Source organism: Meriones unguiculatus, chromosome 3 (assembly GCF_030254825.1).
Source record: "Meriones unguiculatus strain TT.TT164.6M chromosome 3, Bangor_MerUng_6.1, whole genome shotgun sequence".
Lineage (NCBI taxonomy): Eukaryota > Metazoa > Chordata > Mammalia > Rodentia > Muridae > Meriones > Meriones unguiculatus.
This window is the reverse complement of record NC_083351.1, coordinates 22,946,748-22,964,879: the sequence shown is the minus strand read 5'-3', so window position 1 is coordinate 22,964,879 and position 18,132 is coordinate 22,946,748. Positions and strand designations below refer to the sequence as shown.

The 18,132-nt window shown below is 51.0% G+C and overlaps 1 protein-coding gene across 3 annotated transcripts in view; it reads left to right on the top strand.

The window, feature by feature from the left end:
• Csmd2 (CUB and Sushi multiple domains 2) overlaps window positions 1-18,132 on the top strand; it is a 550,287-nt gene that overhangs the window by 318,804 nt on the left and 213,351 nt on the right. For 2 of the 3 annotated variants that reach the window (XM_060379514.1, XM_060379513.1), the window contains exons 11-12: window positions 6,594-6,697; window positions 7,327-7,439. The exons of the other annotated variant lie outside the window; for it this stretch is intronic. In XM_060379514.1, coding sequence (XP_060235497.1) covers window positions 6,594-6,697; window positions 7,327-7,439 — 217 coding nt within the window. The remainder of the gene's footprint in view (window positions 1-6,593; window positions 6,698-7,326; window positions 7,440-18,132) is intronic. 3 annotated transcript variants of the gene reach the window in all.

Below are 18,132 nucleotides of genomic sequence, written 5' to 3'. Positions count from 1 at the left end.
TGACTGTGACGAGAACTGGGAGATTGCATGGACATGGAAGCCATCCTTATGAGTGAAAGAGGCATGGGGCCATGGGGAGGTAGGCGGAGAATCAGAGGGGAAAGCAGGACTTCCCCAGGCAGGACATTCCTGGCAATGGCAGTGGTGATGGAATGGAGGCTGAGTATGGACCAGACAGCAGGGCTGGGAGCTAGGTTGGTGGAGGTGAGGCAGCAGAGGCTGGGGATGAAGATGCTTTGACTTATGAAGAGTGGACACAGAGGGAGAGAGGATGGATGGGGCTCTTTTGACCTGTATTCTTTTTTTGAATGCTGACCGAAACCTGGGGTCCATGTGCAGGCCAGGGCTGAGCAAGCAGGGACACTCAGGGTGGAGAGTGGATGGAGGCAGATGTTGAGACCTGAGTATTTCTGACCAGGCGATAGAAAGCCAGGGTGGAAGACCATTACTCCCTCTGCACAGACCAGGCATGGTGACAGGTGGGCCTGACATCTGAGGACTGGGGTATATGTGATTCGGCCACTTCCTTTGAAGAGCAGTGTTACTTCCCGGGCAGCTGAGCACCATGTGGGCAAGAGCGTCCTTTTTGAACTTGCAGCTTCTGCATAGCTCCTACTAGCAGTGCCCAGCAAGGATCTGGTGTGTGTGTGTGGGAGGGGTGTTCCAGGCCTGCAGAGAGGAGCAGTTATGGTAGGGGGCTGGCCATGAGCCTGCATTAGCATGATCACAGAAAGAACCCAGAGGTTCTGAAGTCTACACCACAGAGGCAAGAACCTAGTCCTGAAGGGGAGGCAGAGAGAGGGCCCATCCCCTCTCAATAAACTAGACATAAGTAACCCCACTTGCTTAGCATTTCTGGAGCTTGGCACGCTCAAGGAAAGAGAAAACAGGTGTGTGGCATCCCTGGGCAATGCCAGGCCCACTCCAGGCATTTGGGCCACTTTGCAATAGTCATCTTAGTGTTAATGTGATATCTGCCTACACCATCAGAAATAGCTAGGGAGGCCCCTTACTGCTGCAGATTCCCAGGACCGTTCCCTGCAAAGAACCCATCAAGCCAGCCCTGTGAACGCTTGGAGCCTCTATGTTCAGTGGCCCTCCAGTGGCCCCACCAGCCAGGCTTCGATAAAGAACTGTTTCCTCCTGTCCATGCTCGGGGATATACCCACTGCCCGCTCCAGCAGCCCCAGTGCCAGACATCTTGAACTGTGGTTAAAAGCCAGGCCTGACCCTTGAGTCTCTTTGCCTGCTGTACTTCAGAGGTGTATCCCCATGCCTTCTCTGTTCCTCCAGGCTGAGGAGACAGTGTAGTCTTCTCTGGGAGGCCCATGCCACCCCGGCATGCCCAGCTCCCCATTCCTCCCTCTGCTTTCTTATCAGCACAGCGGTGGCTACATAGTCCCAGGCCCTACCACTGGCTCCCTAGTCTCCCTGAAAGCAAGACTAGAAAGGCTCCCGGCACTGTGCCTGTCTCTCCCACCATGAGCACAATGCGCAGTGGAGAGATACTTTACCCTGTTTAGATCGTCCAGGCCTGGGCTTCTTCCTCTGCTCAAGAACATCTGGCACCATTTTCAGGAGAAGTTGTCTTGCACCCAGGAGTCCCACCTGCAGCCCTGTCTGGTGCACTCTCGGTTTGCCATCAGAGACCCTCGATTCACCAGCCCCTCCTCCCACCCTGGGTCCCCACAACCAGCTCCTGCACTAGGTCTCTCTGCCTCCTGTCCTTTAATGCTGACTCATAGCTTCCGATCTACTTGACCATGAAGTCAGTCCAGACAGCCAGCCTTGGGGCACCATGCAACAGAAGCTTCATGGGGACTGTTCTTCTAGCCCCACCAGCTCCTGCCTCGGTTGACCTTTCTGCTCCTCCCTGACTCCGAACCACTCATAGCATTTGCTAGCAGAGCCTGTAACATCCTCTGCACTGCCAGGCCCTTCGTATCGTCTCCTTCCTCCATGGATCCTCCTCCCACCCTTCTCTTTCTTGCAGTTCCCCCGTGCTCGTGGTCTGTGTGCATCTCGGTGTTTCAATGCTGCTCTAAGTTGTGGTGAGATCATTTAATGGGAAGCGGCCAGCTCCACGCGTGGCACATGGCAGGCACTCAGTAATCATGTCCCAGAAGATGTGTTTGTTTATCCATTTATCTAATGGGCTTAAGTTGGATGTCAGAGCTGTATACAAATGTGGCTCTTGATCATGCCAGTTGCTCCCACTGAAGGCTCTCCTGCCTCACAAAGGGGTCTTGTGAGCTTGATTGATCTGCATGGTAGTTAATGAGTCATTATAGCATCCTGCATTTAAACAAAGGCAAAAGCAGAGAAGAATAGAACAAAGGGAAGCGTGGATACCTGGTGTGCCAGGGCCTGCTGGAAGGCAAGTCGCTGTGTGCTGAACCCGCCTCTTGATGTAATTAGCCCCTGCATCCTGGTCTGTACTCCTCAGTGTGGTTCATGTCCTATGGCAGCTTGAACCAGTGATGGGAATCATTTTATGACTCAGGGTTCTGCCCTTCAAAGCAATGTTTTCCCATTACGGGCCTGGTAATCAGGCACTCCCTCAAGGAGTCCCTTACCCCAGGTCTGGCTGGAAGGGACTGATACAACAACCATGTTTAGCCAGAGCTGTAGAGCCACCAAAGAGCGTGACTGATCCTCCTTCCGGGGACATCATCTGGCTGGGGGTGCTTTCTGTGTGTCAAGCATTTGTCAAGCACCTGCTGGGACCCAGCTGAGAGCCTGGGGCAGCTTCAGAGGGTAGGTCACTGCCCCTGAGACCCTGCAGGGGTGCTCCAAGGCAGTAGAGCACGGAAGCAAGGAGCCTGTGTGACAGTAGTTCTCTGCCATCGGGTTGGGTGAGCCTAGGCAAGCCACGTCATGTCTCTGTCTGGGCCTTCGTCTCTGTAGAATAAGAGCTAGCTTGATTTTCACATGTGCAGGCCTGAATAATAAGCTTAGAACACAGTTAACCCCGTGATAGGCATGAGCTATTGTAGTGAAGAAATCTTCTAAGATGATTAAAGACTGTGCTTAGACATCTCAGGGACTCTCCAAGGCCAGGGCTTGGCAGCCCAGGACCTAGGGGCCATCAAGCTCATCACTTGCTTTATAAGATTTGACTGGGACACAGCAGCCATGTCCATGGAAGCACCTGCTGTGTGGCTTTTTGCGTGCCGCACAGAGCAGGGCAGCATGGCAGAGAATGTGTGGTCCTCAAAGGTATTTCTGATGTGACTCTTTACCAAAATGGCTGGCCAAGCTCTGTTCCAATATTGTGAGGGAGCCTACAGTCTGGCAGTCCAGGCCAGGCCAGGAGTCAGAAAAGGCTGGGAAAGCACCATGCTATTGGATACTTTCTCAGCTTTTACGTATGCCTGGAGTATGGACAAGAACTGTGGGTTCAGAGGTGGTGAGCCCTGGGGCAGAGACAGTTGCCAGGGGAGCTGTGAGTAGAGGGGAGGAAGTGAGCATATCCTGATGGTGGCCAGTCTTAGCTTTCCCTTTCCTCGTTTTGACCAGCTCTTTGACCAGAGCAATGAAAGCTGAGACAGTGTCTCTCAGTTCACAGTTTGAGACGAAACAGCACAGCATGGAAGGTGTGAGGGAGTTTGGAGTGGCCCGGGACTTGTGGAAGGCCTTCTCATATCTCAAAGGACCAGAGAGCAGAGTTGAAACAGGAAAACAAGGCCAGGCTGTGCACCTCAGGTCCCGCCCCCAGGGTCCTACTTCCTCTAGTCAGGTCCCACGGCCTCCCGAAACAGTGCCACTCACCGGTGACCAAGTGTTCAAACACGAGCCTTTGAAAGATGGTTTATATCCCAGTGGTCACTGTGATGAGAACCCAGCCCTGCAAGGGAACAGATGTGGAAGGGCTCTCCATATGTAGTCTTGGATTTAACACTCCCAGAATGACTTTACATAGCAGGACTTTGGAGGACAAGAGATGGGGAGGAGATTCCAGCCTGAACAAGGAATCATTTGATGATGCTGTTAGCCAACAGGGAACATTCAGGACAGAAGGCCAGGAAGGAATATCCAACTCACCCCCCCCCCACACACACACACACACTATAGATGATCACATTCTATCACATCTCGCTAGCATCTCTTCCCTCAGTGACTTCTTGATGAACTTGTCTCTTGGGTTGCTTCTGCAGCAGGCACCTCACATCAAGCCCTGGCTTCCAACATTCTCACTGGTTCCCTGTTGTCTTTAGGACACAGGCCCAAATCCATAAGATGGCAGACAGCCTTTCTTAGCGTGGTTCCTCCTGCCGCTGTCATGCTTCCACTCCCTGCTCCCCGCTTAACTAAATAACTGGATTTACCAGACGTCTCTGGACAGGGGCTGGGGAGGTAGCCCAGTTAGTAAAGAGGACAGAAATGTAATCCCCAGGACCATCCCTACCCCTACACCTTTTTGAAAGCCTTGTCTGTCTGGTGCACACTTGTAATCCCAAGGTTCCCTGGGGCTTGCTGGCCAGTCTGGGTAGTCTTATTGGTTAGTTCCAGGCCAGTGAGAGACCTTGTGTTTAAACAACGGTGGTAGAGAAGGTTGGTGTTACTAGAGGAACATGCAAGGTTGTTCTCTGGCTTTGACAAACATACAGCATGCTTACACATACATACACAGAGAGAGAGAGAGAGAGAGAGAGAGAGAGAGAGAGAGAGAGAGAGAGAGAAAGAGAGAGAGAAACAGATATACACAGACACCCAGACACATATGCACAGACACAGAAAGCACACACACACAGACACACACACATGACACACATACACAGAGGCATACACACAGACACACATAGAGACACACACAAAGACACACACACACAAAAAAAACATGCACATACACACAGAAGTCTCTGGACAAGTCACACTGTTTTAACATTTCTGTTCTCCCTCCACTCTGATGATCATTTTATCATCCACATCCAATAGCTTAACTCCAGGTGGTTTATTCTCTAAATGCCACTGGGCTTCACTTCCTCCAGGAAGCCCCTGGGCTTTCTCCCAAACAGAGTATGGCTCCCTCCCTTATCTAATCTTCTCACCAGACATGTGAGCCCCACACCCAAGCTGAGGGGTCTGTGAGGAGGTGTTAGCTCACCAGTGTGGGCAGCATTAGTTTGCTTCTGCAGTAAGTCGGGTAATAGGAGTAAGACTCACTTGGCCTCTAGGCCTGGGTGCTGGGCTGGCTGATTGGAGCAGAGAAACCTGAAGAAGGCATCCATCACAGTCAGGGAAGACCCTGCTATAGGGAGTCTGTCAACAGCAAAAAGGACATCTTCAGCTTCCCAGGAAGATCAGCATCAGAACCAAAGAGGCAAAAAGAGACCAAGCTAGACATTGGTCTGGAGTATCCACAATTGGCCTCACCCGCTGCCCAGCTGCCCAAGCCAAAAACCTGTCAGTCATCCTAAATTTCCCTTCTTTATTCCCACCCCATCCGAGCCTCACACATTCAGGCACACATCCCCAAACGTCACTGGGTCCTCCGTCTCCTTTGCTGCTTCTCTGCCAAAGGCCTCAGCCCTTCTCATGACCCAGCTCACAGCTGCCAGTCAGTTCCACACCAGCAGCCAGACTGATGTTGCCTCTCTCAGAAGAAAGGTCACGTGCGTGGGTGGGGACTTTGAATTAAGCTCCAGGCGAACTGTAGTTCCAAACCTTCCGGGTGCTCTGCAGGTCTGGCCAGACAGCCTTCAGAGCGAGGGAGCTGGCAGGCATGCCGTCTGTAGACCTGTTGTCTGCTGTTTGTTCTAGAATTCTCCTTCTCTGCTATAGCTCAGATTCTTTACCCTGGATTCCCTCTCAGAGCATGGCCTGTCCCCTTCAGCCACCCTTAAGGTCTGAATTCCCTCAGAGGCCTCAGTCATGAGTAGTGCCCCACCTCCTCTCTCTGCTCCTCTCATTCCATGACTCCCACCACTGAACCTGTCCTTGGAGTATCAGGGTGCTTCTTGGAACCCCTATCTCAAGCAAGGCAGACACAGTATGGTATACAAATGGCATCCATGTATGGCAGGGACTGTGCTGTGTTAACAGAAGAGCCCACTGCAGCCTGGTATATGGCAACTGCTTAGTAAATATTTGTAGAAGATGGGACTAAGGCAAGCTGAGAGAGAGAGAGAGCTCTTGTTGAAATCTCCTTCCAAGAGCATTAATTTAGTCAGCAAATAAACCAACAGAAGGGATGGAAGAGTTGGTAGGGAAGAGAGGAAATTGCTGGGGAGTCTTCTCCAGCCCCAGGGGACAGGACAGCTAAGATTAGACATGTGGTCTAATACTGCCACCAAGCCTGGGGGGACTTCTGACCATGAAAGCATGAAGAACGAGTCCAATCATCCTGTGGTCTGCCAGCTGTGCCTGGTGGCTCTTTGACAGCTGCCAGAACTGGCCAGATGTGCCTCAAACATCCTCAGAGACATCAGGCCCCCCTCCCCAGGGACCACATAGCCTATGGAGAAATAGTCTTGTTCCTCAGGATGACATAGAAATGGGCAGTGTGTCTCCTCCCCCAGAGACACAGTGAGGCTTCCAGAGACTTCTTCACTGCCACTGCCAGGTCCCTAACACTGTGCTCCCTCGTCTAGGTCATCAAGCTGGCCTTTGAAGAGTTCGATCTGGAGAGGGGCTATGACACCCTGACAGTCGGGGACGGTGGGCAGGATGGGGACCAAAAGACAGTCCTCTACATGTAAGTGAATTGCTATGTCTGGGTGGGGAATGGGGAAACAGAGACAGGTTCATAGAGTCTGCACTGGTCCCCAAACAGGGGGCTGTGGTGCTCCCGGTATCTGCAATGATCCATCTACCTCTCTCCACCCCAGCCAAGGCAGACAGACTTCACGGCGAAGTTACATGAAAGGTTCAGACTGAGCAGTCTCGGGCAAAGCCAAACAAAGGCTCTGTGCCTATATGCCTGGCTCTTCCTACTAGCCAATGGCTTCTTTGGAACACCCTGATTCGGCCACCTCACAATGTCTACTCTAGGTGACCTCTGTCCCTGGCAGTCTAATCTCCCATTGAGGCGATCAAAGTGTTATTATAAACCACTTTTATTATAACCACTTTTCCTGGCCCATGATACCATGATACCAGGCTGTCCTGGACTTCCTCGGGGCTGGGCCGGACCTTTGCTTTGAGAGACCATTCAATGCCCCTACATCTAACACAGTAACCCAACAAGAGCCAGGAAACACCTCTGCCTTGTGCACGTGGCCTAGCTCCAGATTTAGAGCATAATAGTCCCGTGGTGGGTCTGGCTCCTTCGTTCCCCTTGGCCCTTGGCAGGGTACAGACTTCTAAGGATCTCTCTCCCAACAGCCTGACGGGTACAACCGTCCCAGACCTCATCGTCAGCACCCACCATCAAATGTGGCTCCTCTTCCAGAGCGACAGCAGCGGCAGCTCCCTGGGATTCAAGGCTTCCTATGAAGGTAACTGCTTTCAAGGAGCCTGGCAGGCTCAGCCAGGGAGAAGGAAACGTGGGGCCTCCATCTACTAGCACGAAGCCTAGGTTCAAACTCTAGCCCCTTCCATGCCTCTCCTTGGACTCAGTATTTGACCTCTTTCTTGGTTCAGTGTCCCCCAGTCCCCACCATACCGGACAATTTTGAGGATTACCTGGGACAGATCAGTTGGTGTGCAGGGTATCTTAGGCCAGCTGTGGACACAGGTTTCATCCCTAATTCATACATGGCATTTGCAGACTTGCTGAGCCTCGTTTGGTTTTGGTTTTGTTTTGGTTTAATCTTTGCACTGGGCCCACTGGTCTCCCAAGCTACCTTGTGATGAATGAATGATGGTGTTTAACACAGGAGGACAGGTAGCCGCCATTGTGGATGGCCTGGGGAAGATGCAGACAAGGGTCTCCACTCCTTTCAGTAACCGACACTAAAGAAATGGCACCTTCCAGGGTCTGTGGGATATCCCTATTATCACCCGTCATGAACTTTAAGATATGTTGGTCAAAAGAAGGCAGAAGGAGTCGTGTTGTGAGGGATCAAGCTCTGGTATTAGACCCAAGGCCTTGCCCCATTCTAGTAGGGAGACAAAACAAATGGATATTAATGCAAGATGGCTTCCCACCCCGGCAGTGAGAATGAGAAAAAGGGAACAAGCATCTTTCTGGAGGAGTGGGTACTGAGTCCTAAAAGTAATCCATTATTACTATTAGAACGAGGAGTCCGGACACAGAGAAGAATGTCCCCAGGGTGACTCCCCTACCCAGACCTACCTGGTGCACTAACGGTTTCTCATACCAGGACCTCTTGTGTTTCTACGCTGGGCACACCAGAGGTGCTGGGTGTCCCAAACCAGGGACACAAACCAAAACAAACCAGGTCCCTTAAAGTAACAGCAGCATGTTCCTGCGCACATGTGTGTTCCTGTCTGGAGGTGGAGAACCTGGTACCCAGATGTCAGCAGGGCATGTTCCCTCTGAGACTCTGGTAGCATCTGTCTTCACTTTTCCTCACATTTGGCAATGTCTAACGGTTCTTGGTACTCCTTAGCTTACAGACACATCTCTGGTATCTCCACACATTTTGGTGTGTATTTCTTCTCATAAGGGTACCAAGTGTTGAGTTAGGGGCACACCCCACCCTCTCTGTATACCCCCTCCTGATGACATCTGCACAGACTCGATCTCCAAATATGCTCTCAGTTACAGAGTCAGGGATTTAAAACTGCAGCCACCCAATAGCTAACAGGGGGTAGCCCATAATACTAACGCTCGCTCTACCACGTCACCAGAGTAGAGACGGCCAGTGTACTCTTCTCAGAATGGGAGCCTGGGTCTAGTGGAGGCAGAGCTCTGGACAGGATGCCTGATTGGCCATGCCAAGTACAAATCCTACTTTTGACAGTTTGCTGCTCTGTGGGGGCCATGGGGCCTTTCCAGGCACTGTTTCCTCACCCAGAGAAACACAGTGATTAAATAATTTAGATGCAATTAAGCAAATAAATAATAAATACATAAATATGAATAAAATAATAATATGCCGCCTCAGTCACAGGACAATCTGTAGAGATGATGAGATTTAATAAATAAATTAATTAATGAAAAGGGGGCGGGGAGGAGGAGGAGAAGAAGAAAGAGGAGCCCAGCCTGGCAGTGTAGGCCTGTGATCCCAACTACTCTGGAAGCTGAGGCAGGAGGACCACACATTCAAAGCCTGCCAGGGCTACAAGTGAATTCTAAAACAGCCTAGGCAGCTCATTGAGATCCTGTTTCAAAATTAAAACCTGAAAAGTTGGGCTGGAGAGATGACTCAGCGGTAAAGAGTACACACTACTCTTTGAAACTCCAAGGGTGCCGTTCCCAGCATTTAGGTGGAGGCTCAAAACCTTCCTTGAACTCCAGTTCTGGAAGGCCTCTTCTGGTCTCTGTGTGAACCAGTCATCCATGTTGTACACATACATGTATACAGACGCTCATAAAACAAAAATATATAAAACAGCGAAAAGAAGAAAAGTCCATTGAGGCGTGCTCAGTGGTAGAGTATCTGCTCAGCATGAGAGAAGGCCTGGGCTCCACCCTCAGTAGAAGAACGAGGGAGGGCAGGGATCAAAGCAGCTAGGGCTACCTGCAGGAGTGCACAGGAAGTTATGTCCTTGGGGCCATTCTGAACACCTGAGCAGCTGTGTGATGCAAAGAGCCCCAGGCAGGAAGCCAAAAGGATCCTGATGGGGCCCCAACTCTGTCACTCACTGCTGTGAAAATGGGGATGCATGTTCTGCAGCATCCCTGATTCCAAAATCCTGCAAATGTTCATCAGTGCTTGGGGAGGAAATGACCGCTTAATCGGTTCATGCTCCACCTGAGGTTTGGATGTGACACAGATACCTTGAGCCTAAAAGAGATAACACCAGTCGGCACACACCTCAGCTGCTAGAATGGAACCCAGGCCTTCTCACACTTTCTTCTGCCCTGATCAGTCACTGGAGAGGAGAGCTTAGCTGCAGAGGGCCCCAGCTTTGGAGAGATTTAAGCCAATCCCCATGAGAAATGTTTGTGATCCTCTAATGTTTATATGGTGCTGGGGGAGAGGGACTCAGGAGACTTGAGAGCTGTGTCCAAATATTTGATGTTTAGTCACACAGGAGAAAGAAATCAGATCAGTTTGAGGTGACATTACTGAACTACAAAGCCCATGACACTTGCTGAGAGCCTACTGTGTGCCAGCATCCTTATGACCGACATCTCAGGATTGTTGAGTGTTGTCATGTACAGACTTGGTGGAGCCTCAGGGACCATCAGTGTGGAGTAGGGAATAGCACTGACCTGCTTTTCTTTCCCTTTGTCTCTCTACTTTCTTCTTTCTTTCTTTCTTTCTTTCTTTCTTTCTTTCTTTCTTTCTTTCTTTCTCTCTCTCTCTCTCTTTCTCTCTCTCCCTTCTTCCCTCCCTCCCTCCCTCCCTCCCTCCCTCCCTCCCTCCCGTCCTTCCTACCAGAAAAACATCACCTCCTCTCCCCCAACCCCTTTGAGGCACAGAGGGGTTAAGTAACCTGCCTGGGGCTACACAGAAGTCCAGGAAGTGGCAGAGCTGGGATTTGAGCCCACAGCTCTCTAGCATCACAGCATGCGGTTTTCCTCCTGTACTGACAGCTTCCCAAAGCTACTGAATTTTAAGCCTGTATAAAATCTTTACAGGAGCCGAAACTTCCCCCAATTAGGTGCACCGTATAGCAGACACCTGGAGTCCAGGTCACTGGAGGTCAGAGGTGTGTTCATTAGTTCCTGATTTTGTTTCAGTCATCTAGAATTGATTAAACACCTGCCGTGTGGCCAGTTTGGTGCTGGGTGCTTCAATCACAGTGACAAGCCTCCTCGCCGTGGTGTAAGCATACCCGTGTGGATGCCTGTCACAGATTAGTACCATCAGGGCTTTCCTGGAGCCATGACTGATTATGAAAGACAGTCTGTGTGTTTAGGGGCCTCTCCAACCTCCCCGGCTGTGTCAGACTGTGTGCAGCAGGGTCTGTGATGATCAAATAGACTCTGGAATTGGCTCAGACCCCGCTGAATCTCAGCATGGTTCCTCAGCCATGACCCTGGGAACCCCATGTGGTCTCTAAGAGCCTCAGTTTTCCCACTCACAAGACAGATAATGATGCTGGCCTCAGAGCTGTTATGACAGTGAAATGATAGCACAGAAAATTCATCAGTGTTCCCTCCACCCTGTCCCTCGGGTTCTGGACCTCTGGGCCAGACCTGGATCTGCGTTTTATGGCCCATGTTTGCTCATAGATCCTGTTTTGAGGACCCACCTCATTCCACATCCTCTTGCTGTTCAGGCTGGATGGAAAACGGGAAGGCTCGCTGTGGTCAATATCAGGTGTGGGGATGTGTGGGGTCGGGGGGGCGGTTAGTCAGAATTGTCATCGTCATGACAGAGCACCTCTGGGAAGAAGGCTGGTTTCGAAGGAGTCAGTGTCCCAGGCTCTACTGATCCCAGAGCTGAGGAAGACAAGACATAGTGGGAAGGGAAGGGTGTGGTGGAGATGGCTCACGTCCCAGTGGGCAGGGAGCGCAGAGACTGGGAGAGAACAGGAATAAGATGTCAAGGATCATGCCCACTCATCTATTTCCTCCACTAAGAAACGCCTCCCAAGGTTTCCAGTACCTTCCAAGATAGAGGGTGGGAACCAAACTTTCAATGCACAGAGCCCTTAAAGGGACATTCCATACCTAATCTGTGTAAAAGGGGCGCAGAGGGGCAGAAGCGCACTCATGGAAGGCCAGGGGGAATCATGGTCCAGTGGTAAGAACCTGGGAAAGGTTCATTCGCCAGGACCCATGCTTCCTCCTGTCCTCTCCCTTCTACCTGGACTTCATGTTTGAGGGATGGGTGAAACCCCTCAGCCTTCAACCTCCACTAATATCAAATGGTGGTGGGTTGAGCCCCCGGTGTGATTCCACTATCAGAGCCTGGTCCCCCAACACATCTGGCTGTCCCTTCCCACTGGCTGCAACCCACCCCCACACACACACTGCTGCTGCTTCTCAGCATGTGTCCTAGCAGTTGGTCATACTGACTCTTCAGTTTTATTGAAACTAAACCCTACAGACTTTCCCCAGTTCTGTCGTTGCTCGTGCTGGTGGTTCTGACACCTCAAACCAGCCCATCACACTAGTGAGCCAAGGTTCCCACAACGAAGTACCACAGACTGCCTGGTTTGAACAACGGGTGAATTTGCTTTCTCATAGCTCTGGAGGGCTGGAAATGGATGGTCAAGGCTTTAGACAACTTAGGGCCTAGAGAGTGCTTTTTTCAGGGCTGGCAAACAGCCACCCTATCCCCACGTCCTCATGCAGCCTTTCCTTGGAGAGGGCATGACCTCTCTTCTATAAAGACATAAGTCCTATCAGGCCAGCCCTTTCCTCTGACCTCACTTAACAACTTTAAAAATTGTCACACTGGAAGCAAGGCATCAGTATTCAAATCCATACAAATGCCCAGTTCATATTATCACCCCAAAGTAGGTTCCCCCAACTCCACCCTTTCTCCCACCACCCCTGTACCTCATCTATGCCCCAGGGTTGATGAGCAGCACGACCATCTATCACTGGACCTTGTCTCAGTCTCCTTGTTTCCATGCATTCACTCAGATCCCAGATCCCTACAGTTCTCCCTCCCCTCGACAGCATCCCACTCTGATCGCTGTGGTCCAGGCCTCCGTCATCCTCTGTTGCTGTGTTGCTGGCAGCACAGGCCTCCCACCCACCCAGCACCCTTCCCTCCCCATCTGCCACATGGCACACAGTGATCTTCCAGACTCCAAGTCTGGCATTGTGTTCTCCTATTTGAGGGAGAGAGAGAGAAAAAAAAAACAGACTTGAGTGACAGCTTCTCCATGTCCCATTGATTTCATTAGGAAGTACCAAGTCTTCCCCATAGCACACCGAGTTCTTCGTGATCATCCCTGACCACATGCTGACTCCTATGATTCCACCCAAGGCAGAGAGGCCATGGCTTCTCCCTGGACCTTCTCCCTGGACCATCTAGAACATGCTCTCAGAAAAGCGTGGAAGAGTTCAGCTGTGATGAGTTTACCCCACCACTTTCAGAGGCCTTCCTCAGAACGTTCTGATTCCCTTTTCCTCAGAACGTTCTGATTCCCTCTTCCTCACCATTACCACATGGTTCTCAGGTGCCAAGAGTCATTCACTCTTCACTGCCCCATGGGCTTTAGGGTTGGGCAACCCCAGCTTACACTGAGATTCTTCCATGGCCCCTGGGAGCCAGTCCCTTCACCTGACTTTCCTTGTCCATGAAGAGGCACAGATAACTGGTTGGATCACCCACGGCTCTCAAAGATTTGGTATCCCCATGCATCCAGCATGGGCTCTGGCATTTAGGAATCACTGGGTTGACAAACTGTTCTCTCCTTCCTCCTCATCAGGCCTGTGACTATTCTACCCCACAAACACTGCTCAAAGCATCCATGTTTGTTACATGTGACCCCATGTTGGCCTTCTACTGATCCCAGCTTCAGGGAAATTCCATGTTGCATAGATATCTTGGGCAAAGGCATGGGAGGTTAGCCCAATGTTGATGCCCTGAGGGATGTCAGCAGGCATTGGAATGCAGGGATGATATCCATCATTTCGACTGCTCCTTCTGGGCATAGCTGCTTCCTGACCCCATCCCTGAGAGCAGGGGTGCCACTCTGGAGCAGACAGGCAGACAGTTCTGTAGCCTCCCCACAGTAAGAGTCCCTCCCTAACCCAGGGCTGGAGAGATGGCTCAGGCAGTAACATATTTGCTATGCAAGCATGAGGACATAAATTTGGTCCCCAGAACCCCACATGAAAGAGCCAGGCATGGTAGCACACAGTTGTAGTCTCAAAGCTGGGGAAGGAGAATTGGGTGGATTTCTTGGGTTTGCTGCTCAGACAGCTTAGCAAAGCCCAAGTAAAAGGGAAAGACCCTGTCTCGAAAAGCAAGATACACAATTACCTGAGGAGCTATGCTAGAGACTGACTTCTGGCCTCCACACTCACATGCATGCATGTGCACACACAGCATGAGCACCCATATACACACATGCCAAAAGAAAAAGAAGAAACTTCTCCATCTTTAAAAGCTTAAGTCCTAGTAGAAAAACTGGGGCATTTACTCCCAGAGACTCTTCTGCTCTGATGTCATCGCTCCAGCTTGAGTGAAGGAGGAGGCTTGGGATCTGCCAATACAGGAGCCCTCTGAGCCTAAAAAACATGGTCTCCCTCCATGGGGGCGCCAGCTGTGGGAAACACATTCACAGTTGCAATTGCTTTGCTTCCCAGTAGAACCAGAAATATTTAAGGAACAGGCAATTAGCACTTACCAGAAACATTATAAAATTACACACAACTTGCTAACAAGTTTTCACATCAGTCTGGATGTCTCTTTGCATCCCTACTGAAGCCTGGGATCTGGCAGCCTGATGCGCAATCTGGGAGGCTGACCCGGGGGAGGAGGAACTACACCTCCCCCCGCCCCCGCGCCTTGCTCCTGGGGAGATGGAGGTACAGAGAGGTGAGGATCATTCAGGAAGGGTGTCCAACAGCCCAGGGACTTGTGACAGAAATGAGATCATCTGTTGACTCATGTCCCTAAGACCTTACAATGTGTTAGGGACACTATTCAGGACACTGGGGCCATAGGGACTGGGCTGTGTCGGCCTTCACTCAATTTGTAGTCTGTTTTCACCAGCATGGAGTAAGTGGTAGAGGAAGGAGTAACCTCTGCCCTTGTTGGAGGACACCAGGGAAGTGAGTGAAAGTTCTTAGGGGACCCACGGTCAGAAGCTGAGACTGCCTTGAAGGGCCCAGAACCAGAGTGTCAGAGTCACCCGAGAACGGATTCCTTGGCTGGGAGAGATGGCTTGTTGAGGGGGCGGGAGGCTGAGAGACGGCTCACTAGGCAAATGCTGCCATGCAGTAATGAGCATCTGAGCTTGGATGCCCAGCAACATGTAAAAAGCTGGGCACAGAAGTGTGTATCTATATGCCCAACCCTGAATAGGCAGAGACAGGTGATCCCTGCCCACCAGCCAGCCTTGCTGAATCAGTAAGCTTCGTGTTCAGTGAGAGACCCGGTCTTGGAATATAAGATGGGTGATATTGGGGAAGACTTCTGATACCAAACTCTGGCCTACACACAAGGGCTCACACTTTGCACATATGGGCATGCATAGGAGCACACACATATGCATGCACACACATGAAAGTGCACACTCATGCATTACACACACACACACACAGAGAAACACAAGACATTATTTAAAATTCAAATCTCTGCCTAAATCAAGTTCAAGAGTGAATAGGGAGAAGATGCCAAGACTGCCTCTGAGGGCAAGGCTCATGTCTCCTTCTCTGGCACATAACTGAAGATGGGCACGGGAAAAGGCAGCATTGACCAGGGCTTAAAAGGAAGCCAAGGGCAACGGCCCAGCAGGATCAGCTCCCCTCCTTTTAGGGCCTCATTGGCCCTGGTCTCAACAGATTAGTTAGTTAGGTGCATACCCAGCCACTCCTTACCTGCTCTTTTCAGGACACCCTTGCCTGCTACCTGGCATTCCCAAACTCCTTCTGGCACCTAAATGGTGCCCCTCTGGGCCCTGGCCCCATCAGAAATGCTGAAAATACATTTCATCTGAAATACATTTCAGAAATGCTGCCTGGATCCCAGAGACGTTAAATATTGACTGGAGCCAAATACAGCACCCTGAGTGGAGATCACTGTGGCAGCAGGCCACTAAAGGAGCCCCTGAGTTGGCCTAATGAGTCTAAGGAGGCCCGGATCGGATGTACTCTGGAAGACGGCTCTGTCTGGCAGCCAAGCAGGGGGTGTTCGTTTTAGAAAGAGCAGACAGCGGGTGCCTGGTTCCTTCGCGGATGAGCTGGCAGGGCTCTGCAAACAACGGAGACATGGTAACAATGAGGAAGTGCCACCTCATTGCTGGATCTGCGCCATGCATGTTCCAGGCATCTTGGCCATGAACTTACACACGCCTAAGCCCGTTTAGCCCTCACAGTGACCCTGGTCCGTAGAGCTGTTATTACAGTCTCCGTTTTATGCAAAACAAAAACTAGAGGTCAGAAAGAGTTGGCAGGGTGGGCAGGTAGATGCTTCAGAGGAGAAAGCCCTTGCCTTGCAAGCATTAGGACCTGAGTTCAGATCCCCAGAATACACCCAAAGCTGGACACAGTAGCATATATATGTCTGTGAGCCAAGTATTTCTGTGGCAAGATGGGAGACATAAAAAGGAGAATTTCTGGATGTTCACAGTCCCGAGAGCCCAGCCCGACATGTGGAGCAGACGGAAAGACTTAAAAAAAAAAAAAAAAAGGTAAAAAGTGTGGACCAGCAGCCAGGCTTGTCCTGTGATGTCCACGCATGTGTCATGTCATGCATATCCTCACACAAACACGCTGATTTCTACATTGACAATGTGATCCAGGCCTACTACATGGCATCAAAACCAGGATTCAGTTCAAGAGTGCTGTGGCCTCACGGCCATCATTATACTACATCAGCTCCCCACAGATCACTGTTTCCTGACATGCAAATTCCAAGGTGGGCGCTGGAAAAGGCCGGCCCCAGGGTGGTGGGGAGACAAGGGCCCTCTACAAACAGGAAGCACAGGTTAACCTGAGGACTTTAGGAAACTGTGGGGAAGTCAGATGATCTTGTACCACATTGAAGAATACGGCATAGAGAAGACAGGAGGAGACCAACCAGCTAGCTACTGCCACTCAGACCGGAAAATTATGAGACCTGAGTTGAGACCAAGAAGAATTCGAAAAACAGGATACCGGGCTGTTAAGAAGAGCAGCTGAGAAGAGTCCCATTGGAGCGAGAGGAGAGGGGAGAGCCTCCCCACACATATCTGACTGTGTGTCTTCTTAGCACAGGGTTCAGAGGTCAGGCAGTGCCAGGTCTTCCCGCACCTACTTAGCCTGGCATTCAGCACCATTTCTACACGATAAACATCTGGTCTACCTTGTGCATTGCACTAAATGTCTACTGTGCTTCCAGCAGAGTGCTAGGTACACAGAGGTCCATGATTCCCCGGGCAAGGCATGTCTGCTTTCATAGGACTTGCCTCCAGGGGCGGGGCCACAGGGGCAAGGAGATCATGGAGCTGGTACAAGGAAGGTTGTCAAGTTGGGGACTCAGCTGGTGCCCGATGCCAGGTGGGTAATATTGGTCCTTTTTCTCACTGTTCCATCCCCAGTGTCCAGGACAGTGACCATTAGAATGATTCTTGAATGCACAGATGAGCAGCTACAAGGGGTGCCTGGTACCACAAAGGAAAAAAGCAGTTGCTGGCAGAGAAGGTGGGTGGGTGGCCTCCACGCTGTGGTCTGGGGGCAAGTGTCTTGGGGGAGGTGACCTGAAGAGATTGTATGAAAAGCAAGACATGAAGTTCTAACTTGGGTCGAGGCATCATGAAGAAGTAAAGGAACGGACGGAGCCACATTCTCTGGAAGGGCAACAGAGAACAGTTTAGATTGGGCACCCCAACCCCCACCCCAGCTCCCTCCCAGCAGTTTCGCTTCTCAGAGTACATCAAAGGACTCGGAATATATCGAGGCACATGATACCAGCCCTTCTGTGCAGACATTGTCATAAAAGAGGGTTCCAATTTAGAATCAGAAATTGAAAAGCCCGAGAAGATGGGGAGAAGCCTGAGCGTCTAGCACCAATGACAGGGCTAAAACAACCAAGCGGAGGGTGGAGGGGAAGCAAATAAATCGAGGCCAGTCCCCATGGAATGCTAAGACACCTTGCATGCCACCTCTGGGGCCTCCTGGCTTGCTTTTGGTGGGCCCAAGGGGGAGGGGTTATACACTTACAAAGCGAAATTGGGTTAAACCAGATGATAGGGAAAATTGCAAGACTCATTTTTCTCCAAGTCAAAATTGCATTTATCTATTTGTAATTCTGGGTGCCGACATCAGGCATGGCTGGCATCTGGCCAGGCGGGGCCTTTCCTCCAGGCAGAGGCGCATGGGAAGCCTCTGTCAGCAGGCAGAGCCTCCGTTTCTGCATTCCCAGTTCAGTGATGGGCTTGAGGAGAAGGCCTAGAACAGAAAGCAGCTTCCTGCTCCTCTCAGAAATAGGTCCCCAGTTCTCA